General features: G+C 35.2%; 3 protein-coding genes across 3 annotated transcripts; all 3 read right to left on the bottom strand.

The window, feature by feature from the left end:
- Positions 1-3,847: 3,847 nt before the first annotated feature.
- LOC106138813 (uncharacterized) lies at positions 3,848-7,873 on the bottom strand. Its single transcript, XM_013340094.2, has 5 exons — positions 7,729-7,873; positions 7,276-7,381; positions 4,541-7,205; positions 4,313-4,456; positions 3,848-4,090 (listed from the first exon to the last, which is right to left on the bottom strand). Exons 1-5 carry the CDS (start codon positions 7,868-7,870, stop codon positions 3,848-3,850), a joined length of 3,300 nt encoding a protein of 1,099 aa, XP_013195548.2. The 5' UTR covers positions 7,871-7,873.
- Positions 7,874-10,078: 2,205 nt separating this feature from the next.
- LOC106138812 (uncharacterized) lies at positions 10,079-13,119 on the bottom strand. Its single transcript, XM_013340093.2, has 3 exons — positions 13,034-13,119; positions 12,150-12,370; positions 10,079-10,225 (listed from the first exon to the last, which is right to left on the bottom strand). Exons 1-3 carry the CDS (start codon positions 13,083-13,085, stop codon positions 10,079-10,081), a joined length of 420 nt encoding a protein of 139 aa, XP_013195547.1. The 5' UTR covers positions 13,086-13,119.
- A 1,112-nt stretch (positions 13,120-14,231) lies between these two features.
- Positions 14,232-18,628, bottom strand: LOC106138824 (uncharacterized). Its single transcript, XM_013340104.2, has 3 exons — positions 18,498-18,628; positions 16,187-16,392; positions 14,232-15,487 (listed from the first exon to the last, which is right to left on the bottom strand). Exons 1-3 carry the CDS (start codon positions 18,550-18,552, stop codon positions 15,350-15,352), a joined length of 399 nt encoding a protein of 132 aa, XP_013195558.1. The 5' UTR covers positions 18,553-18,628; the 3' UTR covers positions 14,232-15,349.
- Positions 18,629-20,275: the final 1,647 nt, after the last annotated feature.

Below are 20,275 nucleotides of genomic sequence, written 5' to 3'. Positions count from 1 at the left end.
AGCCAATAGTCTCGAAATTCAAAGACAAATAAATATACGCACGTCCATACTTAATAAATTAAGCATTTATAATTATTAATATGTATGACATGTACTGCATAATGTTAGTGTTTAAAGGCATGAAAGGAATGAATCCTAGTCTTAGTTAATTGATTTGAATATGTGAATCTCTTTTAATAGTCAAATTATTTTTTAATAAAGTCTAAAAGAAAAGAGTCTGCTGTTGCTATTTGCGCGCTCTATTGGAATAAAAAGTTACTCTAAGACATCAATCTCTTTTTTTCTCAACCAGACAAATCTAACGAATTATGGAGGTTATAAGACCTTTTGTGATTGTATTTATGTAACACCTGATACTTTGTTATGTGGGTTACGTGGGATTCATTGTATTAAGAACATAAACTGTTGGGAAGTGCCGTGTGGTTCCCAGCAGTGGTTCAGGCTTAGGGTTCCCGGTACTCTTTCTCCATTTATCCATTGCGGAGTAGACAGAGTCAACAGTCTTGAAAAGACTGATAGCCCACCTTCAACTATTTGGCTTTAAGATAGAATTGAGATTCAAATAATGACAGGTTGCTAGCTCATCGCCTAAAAGAAGAATCCCAAGTTTATAAGCCTATCATAGACATCCATGGAAAGGGGTTGGAGTGGTCCTATTCTTTTTTCTATTGGTGCCGGGAACCTGTATGTGTATGTATGTACAGAAGGTAAATAAACGCTAATACACCTTTAAAATGGAAAGCAAAGCATTGTTTGACATCCATTATCTAGGTTTTAGATGTCAAGAATGTTTGCACTAGGTTTAGAAGCACTACATTATTTATATTTCTGTGGTGACAGTGCAAAGATCCTTGTACAAATGGACTTACTTTCACGTATTATCATTAAGTATGCGAGTTCTAAATATATACTAATATTATAAAACTGAAGAGTTTGTTTGTTTGAACGCGCTAATCTCAGGATCTATTCAGGTTCGAATTGAAAAATTATTTTTGTGTTGAATAGACCATTTATTGATGAAGGCTTTAGGCTGTATAACATCACGCTGCAACTATAAGGAGCGAAGAAATAATGTAAAATGTGAAATAAACGGAGAAAATTATTCATCCTTGAGAGCTTCAATGATGCCCAAAATAACTATTCCACGCGGACGAAGTCGTGGGCACAGCTAGTAAGTATTATATTGCTATGTGCTGTGTGTTACCCTAAACTAAACCAACAAGAGTGATGAATATGGATGATGCAAAAGAGGTATGCAGGATCGTGACAGGTGGAAAGATATAGTCTCTGCCCACTTTTCCAGAAAAGAAGCGTAATAATAGAAATAAAAGAAAGTAAAAACTAAAAGATCTTTCCCACTAGTCCTATTGTCCCATTGTCTCATTGTCCCATTGTCCCATTATGGGACAAGTGAGATTGTCCAAGTAGTGTCGTGGGACAAGTGATACTAACGAAATTGTCCTAGTTGCCCCAACATGAAGACAATACTATTGGAGTAGTGGGATAGACGGAAAATCACTTATCATCACCCTGGACTAAGTCACGATTGGAGTTTTATGGACCTCACCTGGACGACCTTGCATATGTCTAATGTTTATCTATGATCCTGGAGTGGATAAGTCTTACCCAAAGAGATTTCCGCCTGATCTCCGCATTCCAGATGGGTAACCCATAAAAATCGTTACGTAATTAGTATCGACGATAGTTTACGTTATACATCATAATAAAGAGTAAACTTTGCATCATTTCTAAATCCGAGTAATGGGTAGTATAAGAATAGAATTTTCACCGTCTTATTTTGGTAAGTGACTGAGGGTTTCTTTCTTGTGAGTATTGGAATCTAAATGTTCATTGACGAGTATTTCCTAAATACTCTACTCCTTTACGGGTCTATACTTAAAAAAATCTCAGTTGTTCGACGGTTGAGCGAAAAAAATAATTAAATCGCACATCTCATTATGATCATCGCAATCAATATTATGATGATCGAACTGAGAATCGACAACGTTGACAAGGCATTAGTATTTCTCTTGTCTTAGCAAATCCACTGAACAGTTCATCTTTTACTCACTGAATCACACTACTACTACTGAATCACAAGGTAATTCAGTTAAAAATTTTCACCGGAGTTCTAAACGTGCAGTTAATTGGTTATTCGGTGTTGAAGAGTTTGTTTTTTTTAGCCTGTAATATGTTGTATTCCAGCCAATACGATTGATTGATTAACCCAGTTTAACCAGATGGGCGTTATCCACAAAACTAATGGAGGGAGAGCGTGCAGTGTGACCAAAGTGTGAAATATTAGATTCCACGCCGCGATTCTTTGTAACCTGCGAGTGAAAGTGAAGTTTATCCCTTTGTCGATCATAATAATGTTTGAAGAGAAATTATCAGTACCTTAGAACCAAATATTTGACTAACTATGAAATGAGAAAACGAATAAGAAACAACTCTTTTATTATCATAGGAGTTCCTTGCCATAATTTTAGGTAAATAAGTTAAATAATAACATCACAACTTAATGAATACTTAAAATTAACCCGAACGTCGTCAAGATTAAATTTCAAATTTGCACAACTTATATTCAAATACTTTGCCAAATTAAAATCAAATGCGGACGTCGTAAGTAATTCACTTATTTCTCTATGGCAGGTAAAATGGACTCAAAAATCAATTAAAAATATTAAACAATCAATGTTGAAACAGCAAATGAACAAAGGTCAAAATTAAAATGGAGCTTTGTATAAAGTAAGGTGTCATGAGAAGTTCCAAATAGATCAGAAAGAAATGCAATTTTGATAGTGTAGCTAGCTAACACACCTAGCTCTGCTTGACTTTATTAATGTACATATCTATCTTCGTCGAACTTATGCTTTGCCTGTAAAAGACATCAAATCCTGAACATAATAGTGTTACAACAAATACCATAGAATAGGCACACTAACAATGTGTAATTAATTAAACCTCCCATGAAATGAACCGAATTTCCAAGAAGCTTTGAACCACCTAGATATATATTAACAAGTACAGCTTGTATTCGCGATCCCAGGAAACTTAAACTTTTAAGGATTCATTTTTGTACAGCTTCTATTTTTAACTATTTACATGTTTCAAGTAAATCGTAAAGTTAATTAAGCGTGATATAAGATTCCATTTATTAACTTTTACCTAAATATACATCACAGATAGCAGTATAAAAAAGAACATGAAATTCTATTAGAGTGTTTGAAGTAAGTATAACAATATTTATTGAGAAACAGTGGGAACCTTGTCAGTAGCAATGAAATTGATATTATTAAAGAAAAAGTAACTCATCTGGTATCGCATCAAAACATAAATTTGTTTTTCTGCACAAAAATCAACACGGATCACTAGTAAGTAAGTAAAAGAAGAAAGACAAATTAAAAACTATAATTAAATATGCAAGGAAGAAGACAAGAAATAATAGAGAATAAATCTAGTTCAGCCCCACTCTGGAAGCGAAAAATGTCCTTTCGAAAAATTGGCAGCACTTACACATTAAATTGATAACCTTAAGAAGTAATAGTTCTGATAACTTCACTGACATTTGTTTAAAAAATCATCTCGCTGTTGACTAGAGGTTTCTTAACTAATTTATCGATAATGATGAATGTCAATAAGTAGATAATAAATTGTAAATTTCAAGCAGCCAATTAATGGATGCTCCTAAATGAAACAAATAAAAAAGAAATAAAATATAAAATCAAATTCCAAAAACATCAATGCCTACACATTGACTGTTGACTGAAAAGATGAAATGTATATATAAATGTTTGTCTTTATGTAATTTAGAAATTAATTCGTTTAATAAATCGAAACATTAATTTTAATTGTTTTCATCGCTGGTAGCTGCATTTGGGGCTGTTTTCTTATTACCCTCATCGTTTTTAATATCTGCTTTGTTGGCATCAGTATCCTTTCCCTCTTTCTTGCTCGAAGCAGAATTAGATTCCATATTTTCGTGGGCCTTCATCTTGACTTCGGATTTTACAAACTCGTCGTTTAACATTTTCTCAAAGTCGGCAGAGACTTTGTTCACATTTTTTTTCATATTCGCATCCGGAAAGCTCTACGAACACAAAACGTGGGACTAAGGATAGTGACAGGTTGCTACTGTAGCTAAGGTCTAAAAGAAGTATCACATTAAACTTACTTTTATATTGACTTTTACAATATAAACGGAGAGGAAAATTACCCAAAAAAAACCCGAAATTTGTGTTAATACGAAAGGGTTGCGCTTGTCTGAACAGGTTGAAATTATTATACATTATTATAGACTTAATTGGATTACCTTTAAGTATAGACGAACATTATTAAAAATGCGTCTGAAGTCTTGAACCACTTGATCATATTCAGTATAAGAAGAATTTTTCAACTTTGTAGCGATATCATGAAGACACATTGGATACTTCACTACTTCGTAAAATCTTGGAGCCTAGAAGTGAAATAAACGTTAACTAGGATGATGGTTCTTCATTTAACTTAAAACTTCATGTTGAAGCTGCAAAACTTTACTCACCACTTTAATGTCCATATCATGTTGAATAAAATTAGCTTCGTTAATTTGAGACAGAGTTGACAATATGGACTCAAATTTTTTTGTAGTAGCTGATGGTAATGGCTTCTTCTTTTTAGGATGGTACCACATACCTGAAGCGGTAACTTTAGCTTTTCCACTATTTTTCTTTTGATTTTCATCTCTTACGTAATTTCCTGTTTGATCAAAGTTGGGACATCGAGCATTTTCTTTTAAATCTTTGACAGATTCAAGCACTTCTATTTGATCGTCGACCTCTATAGGTTTAGGGTCACAATCAAGTAATTTGGAAATATCTTCAGTGAATATTGATTGCTCTTGATCTTTGGGCAGCAAATAGTTCTCTTGATTTGTATCTTGACTCCAGTTAGTGGATATTTCTTTAGAAACAAAATTATTAGAGGTCACACCTGATGCCCACACATCTGTCTGATCCATTCCCAGTTTCGGTTGCTTGATGTTTACAATGTATTCTCCCGTAGAACCCAATCCTAAGGCATCATACAAACGAGCTGTATCAGATTTAGATCCTTCATGGATGAAATCCATCAACCTTGGTGCGGCCTCCTTGGCAGCTTCCCAAGCACGATCGGATGTCACGCAAGAAAGAATATCAAATGGATCTCTCATATCAATGTTTGGAATTCCCGGTCGACATATAACCTTCTGCTCGTCGGTGCACATGTCATCAGCACGTCTTGGCATCATACAAGGCCATGACTCGAGATTATATTTTGGTTGAGGTGCCAGGGTGATGGGTGGAAAAGCTGGTTTTATTTTTAAAGATGACACCTCGTCCATCACCGGGTTGTCAAATACTATTTCAGAATTTCCTTGCATAAAAGGATCTGTAGACTTAATAGGCACTTTGTAACTTCCAGGCTTCATATAAACTTTAGACATCTCATGAAACTCATCATTTTCGGGATCAATAAATTGCACGGGGCCAGAAATATTACTTGAAATCGTCACAACATTTGTTGGGATTGGAATGTTGTGAGAGTGATGAGTTATATAATCATTAGGTTCTTTTTGGACCATCTGACCCCACGCCGCAAAAAAATCAGTTTCTTCTTTTGTATCTCCACCGCTATTATTTTTCTGTACAAAACAGCCTCTCATATCTGCAGCCGCTGCCATGCTTGGTATTAATGTTTTTTCAACATGACTCAAAGGAATCATTTTAGCCTTTAGTTCCATTTCTCTTCTTTGCAGGAGATCACATGGAATATTTCCTATCAGTGGCTGACCTGGCGCTTTTCCAAGTTCTGCATCCATCTTATGTTTGAGTTGATTATAAAGTTCTCTTTGATCTGCATGGCACATGTTTTCTAATGCTCTGAAATCTGGGACATTCGTAATCGTCCATGACTGCCTAGGTTTTGCTTCACGTACACTGCAAGGATCACACTTATAATGAGCTTTCTGGTAATTATCAATTTCAGCTTGATCATTAAGTGGATAAAAATTGTGAGAATTTGGTGGAGGAATCACAGGAAACTTTTTGTATGTGACAGCCGAACGAGATTGCCATTGATTGTCGCTGAAACTTTGAGTAGAAGTTTGACCTTGGTTCTGAGCCCACGGAGGCTGCACTGCATTAAATGGTTGAGGCGACGCATTCACAGGTCTCGGAGTGCTTACGTGAGGCTTTGTCTGCTGAAACTTGCTCTGATTTTGGTGTCTCGGAGCTGCTGAATTAGTGGCATAATAATTGTGTGTAAAACTCTTTTGTTCCATGGTAAATCCATGATCAAGACACTTAAATGTTTTATACATATGCGTCAACATTTCTTTTGTCACAGCTTGCCATTGCACAAAACATTCTCTAATATTTGGGCTGTAATACTTATTTTCAATTCTAGAAAATGTCTCATGTTTTTCACTTAAAAGTTCTTTGGCTCCCTTCCAACCGTCTAAAATGCGCACAAAAGAAAAAATGAAATTTTTGATTACCCATGGAATTCCTTGAGAGTGTAAATTTGGGACAGCACTGTCTGGCTTTTGTACGTTAGATCTAGTTTTGGCGCAAATTGAATGTATATTTTTGAAACATGGTCTGTTGTGATGTGTGATTGCTATGTTCTCGGCATCAGTACAGGCTTCTATTGCTAACTGAACAATTTGGTTAGGTATTTGATCGTGAATAATAATTTTATCCAAAACAGTCTGCATAGTATCAGAGGAATCAGGTGCTTTATTTTTGTCGACTTCTGAATTGTTCTTCTGCTTGTGTCCATTAGATTCGGGCCTCGACCCAGAATCAGGTATATTACAAAGTTCAGAAACCATTCTTTCTCCCTCAACAAAAAAATTAAGGCTCGAAGTGGATTCTGAACTCAAGTTCTTATCTTGTTTCCTTTGACGTTCTGTATCTGTATTATCTTTATATCTCTCGTGGAAACGAGGATCAGAGTTGTATGCGTTTCGTTTGTCCTGACTTCTGACAATTTTTTTCTTTGCTCCAGTGCCAATTGGTTCTTGACTGGAAATTGACCAAGAACTTTGTGATCGTCTATTTGAGTTAAGTCCTCTTTCTCCCGATACACCTGGCCCACTGTAGTTAGGAGAGGACGGGTCAAAAATTAGCCCAACTAGAGGTGAATTTGGAGGTGAACTAAAGGTAGGAGCTGACGGGTTGTTGTATCTGAAAGTCAATATGAAAATTTACAAATAAATTTGAGAACATAACTTTGTTATTAATTTATACTTATTACCTTGGATTCTGATACTGCTGATTAGAGGCGGTAGCTTCGTATATACCCGTTGCTACTCGGCAATACGTTGCCATATTTGGGTCAGAAAGGTCCTTGGTAGCACATCCTGAAACACAGAATAATATAAAAGCTACTGAAATTTGTATACCATCATCACCATCTTTACAATCTTTTAATATTTCTATTACAATTAACATTTGAATGAACCTTTGTCCATATAGACTTAAAGATGATAATGAGAATATAATTAGCATTTAAAAAGTTTATGCCATTTTTTTGAACAAACTGACCAGTTCATTGTTGTCAATTTCCTTCTTAATGATCGTTACAATGCCATCTTGGAGATGTTGGGTTACTTGTACAGGTTTAAAGATTTATAGGATCAATTCACCTAACTTTGCAGTCTAAAAGAAAGAAGACTAAAATAATAACTTCAGTATTTTGGGTGGTTACCATATCCCTTCTGCTGGATCATGGTGTACTGGTGCTGCGAGGGTTGGAACCCCTCTGGTTGGTGGGCTGTGGTCCTGTCCCTGGCCCCCTCGACTCCTTCACGGAACTCCTTGTTAGACGAAGTGCCACCATATTCTTGCATTTGGCTCGATAATCTACACATATTTTAAGATGATTAGAATCTTTTCGTCGTATCTCACGTTTGCATCGTTTATTTCATTACACAAACGGTTCACTAGTAGAAACTGCCCAACCTTTAAATCCGACTTCAAAGAATGTTAAATGAAAATTTTTAGAATAATTAAAATTATTCTATTTAACTTGCTTATTAGGCAATTGTATTATTTATGCAAATATAATTGGGAGTCCATGAAAATGAAACAGTCAGTTCTGTCTAAGAAATAATAAAATAAAAACGTTAAAAAAATTTCATGAATCAAACCAGAATCATCAGTAAAATAACTCAACTATATCAAGAATCTGATAATGCTTCATATATTTTTCATTGATTGAATTTTTTTTTAATTATCTTGAAAGTAACTGTAAGTACTTAGGTGATTAAATTGCTATCCAGAAATAAGATGGCGACTGAATTCGATTTTTGGCCAGGATAATTTCGGGAAAATTATGCATTTTATAAGACTTTAAAATCAACGTTTTCACAGAGAGATTAGATGTTATGGATTTGATAGCATTAACCACTTAGTTAAATAAAACTATTCTTTGAAAGAAAACGGAAAATCTGCGGTGTAGGCCGAACGTAAATTAAGTTTGTGATTGAGAGGAGGAAAAATTTATTCAACTGTGACATAACAGTAAAAGTGATCTAGATGGTGCCCGTGGAATGATCGGCTGACGATGATTTTTATCATCCCAAATCATTTAAATATCGTCTAAATACAATAAATATTATAACACTATAAAATATAAGCGTAAAACTTTCACATTACATCGGAAAACTGTATTTACTACTGCAAAAAGGAATCTTCTCCCCTTTTTTATCAATCGCTACAATTTTACAAGAAAAACGGAAAAATAATCTAAATAAAGTTAAAACTTACCGTCAGTTTAATGCTTGTCCTTCTACAGACGATCCTTTGCCTCTCAGAACATATTAAAAAAACTAAAATTACTTGTCAAGAACTTCAAGCCGTATAAATATTTAATTCTTACGAAATAACCGCTATGATTTCCTTTGTTGATGGGGCACTGCGATTTTTCCTTATTTTAAATGTGTTTTTTTTCTACAGAAAATTATTCTCATGTTCATTTCGCTACCCTCGATGTGCAGTGCAACGACTTGCCAATAAATGAAATTTACCATATGATCCGGTTCAATTGTTTGTTCGTGTCACACAGTTTTACTTTTCCGTGCCGACAGTATTTACCATGCAGGTTCTGTTAGGACCGTTTATAAAATAAATTAATAGTACTTACAAATCAGTTTTTAAGAAAATGTTAAAAAAAAATATTTGTATCGTAATAAACATCGATGTAAAAAATATACTTACTTATCTACTTTCTAAGATATTAAATTTAGGTATGTCTGATTTAAAATTATTGTACAGATCAGTTTTAAGGATAATGTAAACAATTTTTTTCTGGATCCTAAGAAATTAAACTTACGTATATATGATTTATTAAAATGATGAAAAAAAATTACCTTCTTAACCTCATAGAAGTACCTATAGTAAAGAATAGACAAAAAATAAAATTTAAAACATTGCAGGCTTTTATTTCGCTTCACATTCAGGTCTATTACTGAGAACTGTTGTTTCATCGAACTAAAATTACATATACACTTCTAAATCAACTACATCTAACATTTTCACTTACTAACACTTTCAGACGCTCACCAGATTTAGAATAATTACAATATAAGGTTAATAATAACTACAACTTTGCTAAAAAACAAGCGTGCGGAAACCTGCATATTTAGGCAATTGAATCGCTTGTCCTCTTTGAGACAACTAGATGTTTAAACTTAGTATATACTCTAAAATCTATAGATATGGACGTGTATGCAAATGTTTTTTTACAGTATAAGTAATAGCATGAATGTATTTATTAGCGTACTTCAGGCTTGTGTACTTATTTTATCAAAGTATTTCTATTTCAAAGTAAAAATTATTTAAATTCCAAATTTACATTGAACATACTTCAATTTCAAAGTAACATTCTTGTAACTTTAATTTCAAAGTTGCATTAACCTAATATCGAATCAAAGTTATATTTACGTTATTTCAATTTCAAAGTTACATTCAAGTGATTTCAATTTCAAAGTTACACTGATGTTATTTCTATTTCAAAGTTACATTCAAGTGATTTCAATTTCAAAGTTACACTGATGTTATTTCAATTTCAAAGAGAATATAACAAAAGTTGTCAGAAGAACTGTGATGGACGTAGATGACGCATGAGCGTTGTTACATAAATCTTTGGTGCAGGAGCAGACCTCCTGGCGGCCTCCATACCCTGACCGGTGGTAGCAGGAGCCCTGGGGAAAAGAGAGGTTATAATAAATAAATTAAATCCCGAGGCCATTCGCTATGGCTTTATTGTTTTTTGTTGTTGTCAGAGTAACAGTAGCACTATTAAAATATATATTTTTACCAAAAAGCTAAAATAGTATCTATATTTGATTATTTAAAACTAGCTAATTCTCGCTACTTCTGCCAGTTTTTTAGTAACCAAATTAAGTATATAAATTAAACTCATAAAAAATCGAAACATATGTACATACATACATATAATCACAACAATCATATATTCCCTTGCCGGGTAGACAGAGCCAACAGTCTTAATAAGACCGCTAGGCCACATTCAGCTGCCTGGTTCAATGATAGAATTGAGATTCAAATAGTTGCTAGCCTATCGTCTAAAAGACGAATCCCGAGTTTATAAGCCTTACCCTTAGTCGCCACCTAAGTATCCATTGGAACGAGATGGAGTGGTCCTATTCTTTTTTTTATTGGTGCCGGAAACCACACGGCCCTTCATTCTTCTAAAGACTGTTGGCTGTTGGCTCTGTCTACCCCGCAAGGGATATAGACGTGACTAAATATTTATATACATTCAGTCAGAAAAGTATCGGGAATGGATTATTTATTTATGGTTCCAAATTCAAATTTTTGTTTTTTTTGTTGTTGTTAGATTGGCACAACTGTTTTCCATTTTGGCGCGGAGTTTGAGTTGCATCTGTTGTTTACATTAAATACAGTGCTATTTTTAGTTATATCATATCTAGTGTGTATTGCTAATTTCATAATGGATAAAAACATCGAACAAAGAGTTTGTCTTAAATTTTGCATTGCCAATGGAATATCGTGTTCGGAGTCACTGAAAATGTTACAGAAGGCTTACGGTGAATCGACTTTATCAAAAACTCGTGCTTATGAGTGGTACAAAGCGTTCAAAAGCGGTCGAGATGTGATGGAAGATTTGCCTCGCTCTGGTAGGCCATCAACGTCTGCAACTGAAGTTAACATCGCAAAAGTGAAGGAAATAGTGACTGAAAATCCTCATTCAACTTTGAGAGAGATAGCCACCGAACTTTCTGTATCTCACGAGTCGATCCGTACCATTTTAACTAATAATTTGGGTATGAAACATGTTGCCGCTCGGCTAGTCCCAAAAGACCTGATTTTTTTTCAAAAACTCAATCGCATGAGAGTCGCTGAGGACATGCTAGAACGAGTCAATTCCGACCCAACATTCATGAAACGCATTGTTACTGGTGACGAGACGTGGGTTTACGAGTTTGGCATGCAAACTAGTCAACAAGCTTCGGAGTGGCGCCTTCCAACTGAACCGAAACCGAAAAAACCACGCCAAAGTCGTTCAAAAGTCAAAGTCATGTTGACTGTTTTCTTTGACTATCGCGGTGTTGTGCACTTGGAATTCTTGCCGGAAGGTCAAACGGTAAATAAGGAATATTATTTGAGTGTTATGCGGCGTTTAAGAGAGCAAATCCGACGAAAAAGGCCAGATTTGTAGAAAGAAAATTCTTGGATTTTGCACCATGATAATGCACCTTCGCACAAGGCCATCATTGTGAACGAATTTTTAACCAAACACTCAACAAATACCATCGAGCAACCACCATATTCACCAGATATGGCTCCAGCCGACATTTTTCTTTTTCCTAAACTCAAATTACCACTTCGTGGCACCCGTTTTCAATCGGTAGAAGACATAAAAGAGAATTCGCGGCGAGAACTGACCTCAATTCCGGAAACAGCGTTTAAAAAATGTTTTGATGATTGGATTATTCGTTGGCGTAAGTGTATCGTTTCTAAAGGAGCATATTTTGAAGGTGATAAAATAAATTTGGATGAATAACAAACAGTTTGTGTATTATTGATCTTTTCCCGCTACTTTCTTGACAGAGTAGTAAGTCTAAGACTATATGTAAGTCCTACCTTATATTTGGTCTCATCCCAGCCACAAGCTCTCACCACCCTGCTGGTCGGCAGCTGCCCATTGATACCGTAGTCCACATGCTGAATGATCTTCCTGCACAAAGTATGGGTAACACCTCGGTCCAGGTCCGAACAGTTCCTCTTCAGACTGTCCGGGAGAATGTTCTCCCCGCAAAGATGGTTCGTTGCACTGTTACATTCGTAACATGTGATCGCGAATCCTGTAAATATGTAGGTAAATTGATAAATTTTGTAAGGTATATGTTAGTTAGGTCGGAGTGGGAAGACCTAGACGAACGTATCTTGATCAAATGAAGGACGTCCTGGTAAAGGATCAGGTCAAAAGTACCCGAAACCGCTGAGCTTGCATGAATAGAGTTATGAATGTGGATGAAGCGAAGGAAGTATTCAGAGATCGTGGCAAATGGAATGAGGTAGTCTCTGCCTACCCCTCCGGGAAAGAGGCGTGATTTTATGTATGTACCTATATTTTAGTTCATTCATATTCAGATTCGGAAAAAAGGATTCCAGACCTCAAAGTGCAACTGGGAACATTATTTTGCCAAAATTCTTGCTTAAACCCGCGGAAAATTTCCAAAATTTACAAGGTAGGTTGTAAAATTTAAGTGAAACTGGTTTAGTTTCGGCTCTGTGATAATAAATATCCACCTTCGTCAAATATTATTTATAAATAAAACAACACTACACAAATAAAAATTGCCTATTAATACGTATTAATTACATTCCTGTGCGTACGATTTATTGTACGAAATAAATGAAAAAAAGAACAGAAAAACAAATAATGTTCTGTTTCTAAAATATAAACAAAAGATGACTTTTTCTTAAAAGAGAGAGAGAAAAAAAATATATAAAATATTACTTACCAAATTGAAGTAATCCACACAAAATCACAAGTACAATGGCCAACGTTTCCATTATTAAAACTTATGAACTCCACGAGAGACCAGCATCTGCTCACGATGAAGTCTTTAGTATAATAACCTCAGACTCCAACGCATAGTTATAACAACGTAAGTACTTTACAGCACAACGTGATGTAATCTGATGTTTTGTCCGTTTGTAACACACTATTTCAAATAGTGGTCACTTCATTACATGATAATATGTAAGAAATATAAAAATAAAAATCTTCACCATTTTTGCTGGCAGAAAGACTGGTGTTACATTGTGCTAAGTCGTGGTCCCCTCTTGTTATAGTCAATTTAAATTAATTCAATCTATGTCAATTTATTGTACTAGAGACTACACATGTAGCAGTTATATCGATACCTTGATGTGGTGTAGCTTTTGCATAAACTTAAATTTTTGCGTTATACTTTCAGGCACTGAATCATTTTTTATTTTTTATTAATCTATATCATACTCATTGCAAGTGATTTATTTCTTTTAAAACTATATACTTTTTCTTGTGACTGTGTAAATTTCTGTGCAATAAATATATTACAAACAAACAAACTTAATTCCATCACAAAGCCATAGAGGCTGATGGATCTTCAAACCCACAAGTAATATAGACGTGACTTTAATTATGTATGTATTTCATACTAACATATAGTTAAACTAACTAAGCCTACGTAATCTGGAGATGTAAATGGGATTCGAAATTTGCATTCGGGCAGGCAACTTTATGGTCCAGTTTCATACTTTTTTGTTTAACCTAATAAGACTTTTATTAGCCACTACGATTTTCCTAGGAATTTCAGGAATTTCTAAAATTATTTAGAAGAAAGGCGTTTCAAATTTTAAACGATGCCTAGTAAGTATTTTTAACTATGCTCTGTCTATCATTAAAAGCAACCGTTTACTATTTCGAAGCCTTTTTGCGTAAGTTCCAACAATCTAACCCCTTTTTATTTTATGATAATGGTAATAATATTTCACGTACAAGTACATGCCTTATAAAGTGCAATAATAAAACAACAATAGTAAAAAGGGTTTTAATTATTTCTTTTGGTAATTTCACATTTGTCGACTTAGAACACTTTTAAGTACTTAGAAGTAATTAAGTAAGTACAATTTTAAAATACCAAAATTACTTACATAAATATAGATACAGATTCCTATACAAAGATGCAAATAAAAACAAAAATAACAATTAAAAAATTATAGTAGGTATGGTACAAAGTATGTCTGAATATTTTTTTCACCTTAATTTGGGTTTATTTTGTTCTCTACATTTTCCTAGAAATGCTAGACGTGTATAATTTTTCTAAATATAAAATTATTTAAATAGAAAAAATAAACAAAGAACGTCAAGATATACCAAAAGTATTTAATTTCTTAAATATTTTATTTTATTAATACGACGCATGAAATATTAAAGAATTTCAATATCATTTCCAAAATATAAAATTCAAAGAATCTAAATTCATTAACGTCTAATAATTTTAAAAATTAAAAATATGGCTGAAAGTCTGGGTTGGACAGTAGTATAAATGGCGGTAATCCGATTGTAAGCAATAATTACGAGGATGTGCCGACCGGTTGAATCAGCTCCGCAATTGAGCGACTTACTGATTCTAACGAGATTATCTTGATTTCTATACAAAAGAAATAATATCACTGATATCATGTGTACGAAACTAGTATATCCTAGCCTAGCCTTAGCCTGATCTACGTGATATGAACCTAACACTACTTTAGTTATTGGTATAATAACTAAAGTAGTGTTTTTATGAATGTGCAATAAGATTGTGGATAATAAAATGTTAAGAGAATATATATATTTATTTAGTGATGGTAGGTATGCTGTTAATAAACGTTACCAATGCTATTTCTTTTTAAAAACCTGACCATTAAACAGACTTGTTTAGCACTGTCGAGAGAAGATATTTTTCGAATAAGTAACTATTAAGTAAGTAAGTTGACCTATTGTTTGCTATAAACAATTATTTTAACTGATATTAAAATCAATGTAAATTAATGGTTAACAAGACAACTTCTAAAACAAATTTCTGTCAACGGTCAACAAAGGTTCTGTTAATTATACCTATATAAAAATAAACTACCCGAAACCGCCGAGCTTGCATGAAGACAGTTATGAATGTGGATGAAGCGAAGGAAGTATGCAGAGATCGTGGCAAGTGGAAAGAGGTAGTCTCTGCTTACCCCTCCGGGAAAGAGGCGTGATTTTATGTATGTATGTATGTAAAAAATAAACTAAGGTCATCGGGCAACTTCTAGAACACTATGACGAACACCACTAACACCAACAGAGCTCTGGTAACCGCAGTTATGGAAGAAGAATTGCAGTTATCTTCTGTACACGAACACACCAGCTGATTGACGCCGTACTCGGAGATACGGTAACATGGTCTCTGGAAGGAATTGTTTATTTTTAGTTAGTTTTATCTTTGTAGCAGACTAAGGGATAGGCTAATAAACTTGGAATGCTTTAGGCGATGGGCTAGCAACCTGTCACTATTTGAATCTCAATAGGTACCATTATAAAGTACACATACAGGTGTTCGTGGCCTTTCAGACTTTTCAACACTGTCGGCTCTGCCGCAAGGGGTATTGTCATGATAATGTGTGTGTATGTATGTATTTTATCTTTGTATACAAATCTAACATACATTATATTAAATCACGCTTCTTTACCTAAGGGGTTTGCAGAGACTACGCACCTTTCAGGATCTCTCATACATACATACATATGGTCACGTCTATATCCCTTGTGGGCTAGACAGAGCCAACAGTCTTGTACAGACATATAGGCCACGTTCAGCTATTTGGCTTTAAGATAGAATTGAGATTCAAATAGTGACAGGTTGCTAGCCCATCATCGCCTAAAAAAAGAACCCCAAGTTTGTAAGTCAGTCGCCTTTTACGACATCCATGGGAAAGAGATGGAGTGGTCCTATACTTTTTTGTACTGGTGCCGGGAACCACACGGCAAATCTAACATAACATTAGATATATTATATCACGCTTCTTTACCTAAGTGGTTGCCAAAGACTACGCACCTTTCAGGATCTCTCATACATAAATAAAAATGACATTTTTGTCAGTCTTACCGTCACGTCTCTCTCGTCCATCTCCCCGCAGGTCCTGACCACCCTGGTGTGCGGGGTCATGCCCTCGATCTCCTTCTTCACTTCCATGTACAGTGTCCTGCATATCGGCCTGTCGTATTTACACACCGTTCTTGTTGAATGTGGAGGATTCTCTCGACATGACTCGTTGTGGTGACTGTTGCATTCGTAACAAGATAATGTAATACCTGAAAAAAATAAGGGATAGGCTTATAAACTTGTGATTCTTCTATTAGGCGACAGGTTAGCAACCTGTCACTATTTGAATCTCAATTCTTTCATTAAGCCAAACAGCTGAACGTGGCCTATCAGTCTTTTTAAGACTGTTGGCTCTGGCTACCCCGCAAGGGATATAGGCGTGATTATATGCATGTATGTATGTATGAAAAAAATAAAGGCGTAATTTAACCGACTTCAACAATGGAGAAGGTTCTCAATTCGATCGTATTTTTAGTTTTATCACACTGCCTGCATATAATATAACGAAAATCTTTGTAATATCTGTTCCCGCGGGAATTTCGGGAAATTCTATCTTAGTGTACCCATAGACCATATAAAGGAACCTATTTGTTAAATTTTAAGTTCTACTCCACCATTTTGGGCTGAGCGGTGTCTAGCAGTCAGTCAGTCACTCAGATTAAGGTTTTTTTTGAGGGATAACATACATTACGCAAAGACGACTATTAGTCAATCACCTTTGCGTTTTATAAATATAGTTATAATGAAAAAACAGTGCTCAATTTTTTTCAAACGATGTATATAATCCTTAATGTCAGCAAATAGAATAGGATAGATTTTCAAAATTGGATACAAGGTATCACTTAGTGACGTCACATCACTTAAATCTAATTATAACTACTACCGCTTCCAAAGCGCATGTGTAGAAGAAGCGGCGGAACAAATTACACTGTAGCATTTTCACCGGACGTCAATTTACAAATTTAGATATCTCAAATCTCTTAAGTATAGTAATAGTAACACGTATGACCGTATGGGTTTATACTTACGTAAATACATCGATTATTTTGGGCATACGAAAATATAGAGTAAATTCGTGGACTAATATTTTATTTGCATATCATTTACAGGGAAACAATGTTAGAAGGCATGTACAGTGGACCAAATAGAAAACAGTACTATCTTCGTATCGTAGGCTTGACCGACTCTCATGAAATGACATATTGAGTAGGTCGGAGAATCGGCCAACATCTATTTTTCATACCCCTTAGTGATAAGGGTTGTCCACTCTTAATATTTACTAACCTCCGCCCAACCAACGTATTTTTGTAGGTATTTCATAACTGTTAATAAAAAAAGTGATGGGTTATTATTATTTTACCAACGTTCAAAAAATACAACAGCTAAAATTTATATTAGATCAATCGATAATGCACAGCCTGGTGTTAGATTTAATAAGTACCTACTACAATTTAAATGTATTGACACGAATTATGCTAAAAGCGGGGAAAGTGGAATGAAGCTATTAAGCTAATTTGACGTGGGCGGGCGGGCATCTTAGTACATATCTATAGTTTATATAAAACTGCTAATTGTAACCCGCGACTTCGTTTGCCTTACAATTCCATAAATTATAACGTTTACATACATAGAAACATACATATAATCACGTCTTTATCCCTTGCGGGGTAGATAGAGCCAACAGTCTTGTAAAGACTGATAAGCCACCTTCAGCTATTTGGCTTTAAGATAGAATTGAGATTCAAATAGTGACAGGTTGCTAGCCCGTCGCCTAAAAAAGAATCCCAAGTATGTAAGCCTATCCCTTATTCGCCTTTTACGACATCCATGGGAAAGAGATAGAGTGGTCCCATTCTTTTTTGTATTGGTGCCGGGTACCACACGGCACTTTTATAACGTTTGTTTGTTTGTAAACTCTTCATTGCACATAAAAATTAATATAACAAATTATAGAGCGGTTATTGGTATTAGAATAATATGAACATATATTGTACAATGGAGGACTTATGCCTGAATGTGCAGGATTCTTCACGATGTTTCCCTCACTTTTCAACAACCAACAGACAGAGTAGACAGAGCCAACAGTCTTTTCAAGACTGTTGGCTCTGTCTACCCCGCAAGGGATATAGACGTGACCATATGTATGTATGTTTCCCTCACCATAAAAGCGTGACTAGCAATGACATAAAATCCCAACAAACCTTACTGAAGAATGTTGTTTAAATATCATAAAAGTACAATTATCGTGGGATTTGCGAAATAAACCACAAAGCCAATGATCTAGAGTTAGTCATAGTACAAAAGCTTAACAAACCTTGGTGAAGAATACTGCTTATCACCGCTAAGAAGCCGAGTACAGCTAGTTCCATAGCGTCGGTTCGCACTGGTTCAGTCTACCGCGTACCGCGTCGAGCCGCGTTCGAAGCCGCACTGAATGTACGCCGCTGTCGTATATAGCCATGGATCGCTTATTCAATTGCCGTAATGCTGTGTTAAATTCTTAACTTATACTCGGGTTATGTGTTACAAGTGTAACAGAGACAGTAAGGTGAAGAAGACTTAATCTATTTGATTAAGGAATAGCTAATAGTCTATTTTTGGTAAGTTCCTACTTACGTATTTTCTTGTCACTATTTGGATCTGGCCTAGATGAACGTATCTTGATCAAATTAAGGACGTCCTGGCAAAGGGTCAGGTCGAGAGTACCCGAAACCTCCAAGCTTGCATGAAGAGAGTTATGAATGTGGATGAAGCGAAGGAAGTATGCAGAGATCGTGGCAAGTGGAAAGATGTAGTCTCTGCCTACCCCTCCGGGAAAGAGGCGTGATTTTATGTATGTATTTAGATCTCAATTATAGCTATCTTAACGTGGCCTTTCTGTCATTGCGAGACTTTTGACTCTGTCTACCCCGTAAAGAAGTGAATATATATATATATGGATGTATGTTCCAATGCATTGAAGCACCGGGTAAAAATTTAGTTAATTGCACAGATTCGCAAAATCTTTGGCCGGTTCGGTCTTCCTTGCTCTGCGTGAGAGTTCAATACAAGTTCATGGTTTTTCTAAAAATGTAAATCTCTATGAGTGATGCCTTTATCCGCTGGCAAATCATGTGTGCCCTTGATCCAAATCGTACCACTGGAAATAGCTTAAGAGCTAAAGTGCTACAGACCTATTGAGAGGCAATAAAAATACGAAGTTTGGCCAATTCTAGGAATACTTATACCTATGCTACAGTTTACATAATTTCAAATTTGGAACCTTTACCCAAGATACGAATTTTTCTAGACTATTGGCTCTGTCTACATCGTAAGCTATATATTATGATACTAGCTGTGCTCGCAACTTCGTCCGCGTGGAATAGTTATTTTGGGCATCATTGAAGCCCTCAAAGATTAATCATTTTCCCCAGTTTTTTTTTCACATTTTCCATTATTTTTCCTAATAATTGCAGCGAGATCTTAAATAGCCTAAAGCCTTCCTCGGTAAATGGTCTGTTCAACACAAAAATAATTTTTCAATTTGAACCAGTAGTTCCTGAAATTAGCGCGTTTAAACAAACAATCAAACTCTTCAGCTTTATAATATAGGTATAGATGATAGTTTTCGTTCCTAACGAAATTTCGCAAAATCTTAGATCTTTGCATCAGTCATCGTCATCCGTTATGTTATCAATCATCAACCTTTCATTGCATTACCTACATAAGTAATATTGTTTAACATCATGGTTTATTTTTTTCCTTATTATTCATTCCATATAGTCACTGACTGATAATCATAATCATTTATTCCTATGACTGAAAAACACATCTTTCCATGGGATTGTGGTGAATTCCCACGGAAACAGAGGGTTTAGGAGAACGAGAGATTATTTATTGTCCACGTAGGTGCCCACGGAAGACCAGCGTTGTGGTATATACCACGACAAATGCTGAGGGGTTTTGATACAAAACTTGTTATATATTAAGGTTTCTGTTGTTGATATATTATTATGTACCAAATAAACATTTTTTCTTCCTTTCTTTCTCTCGAACGAAGTTGCGGACAACGATTTAAACGCCATCTAACTGATCTATATAAAACTATTCAAT

The sequence above is a fragment of the Amyelois transitella genome, chromosome 17 (genome assembly GCF_032362555.1).
Source record: "Amyelois transitella isolate CPQ chromosome 17, ilAmyTran1.1, whole genome shotgun sequence".
NCBI lineage: Eukaryota > Metazoa > Arthropoda > Insecta > Lepidoptera > Pyralidae > Amyelois > Amyelois transitella.
The sequence above is the reverse complement of the archived record's forward strand: the minus strand, read 5'-3'. Positions and strand labels throughout refer to the sequence as shown.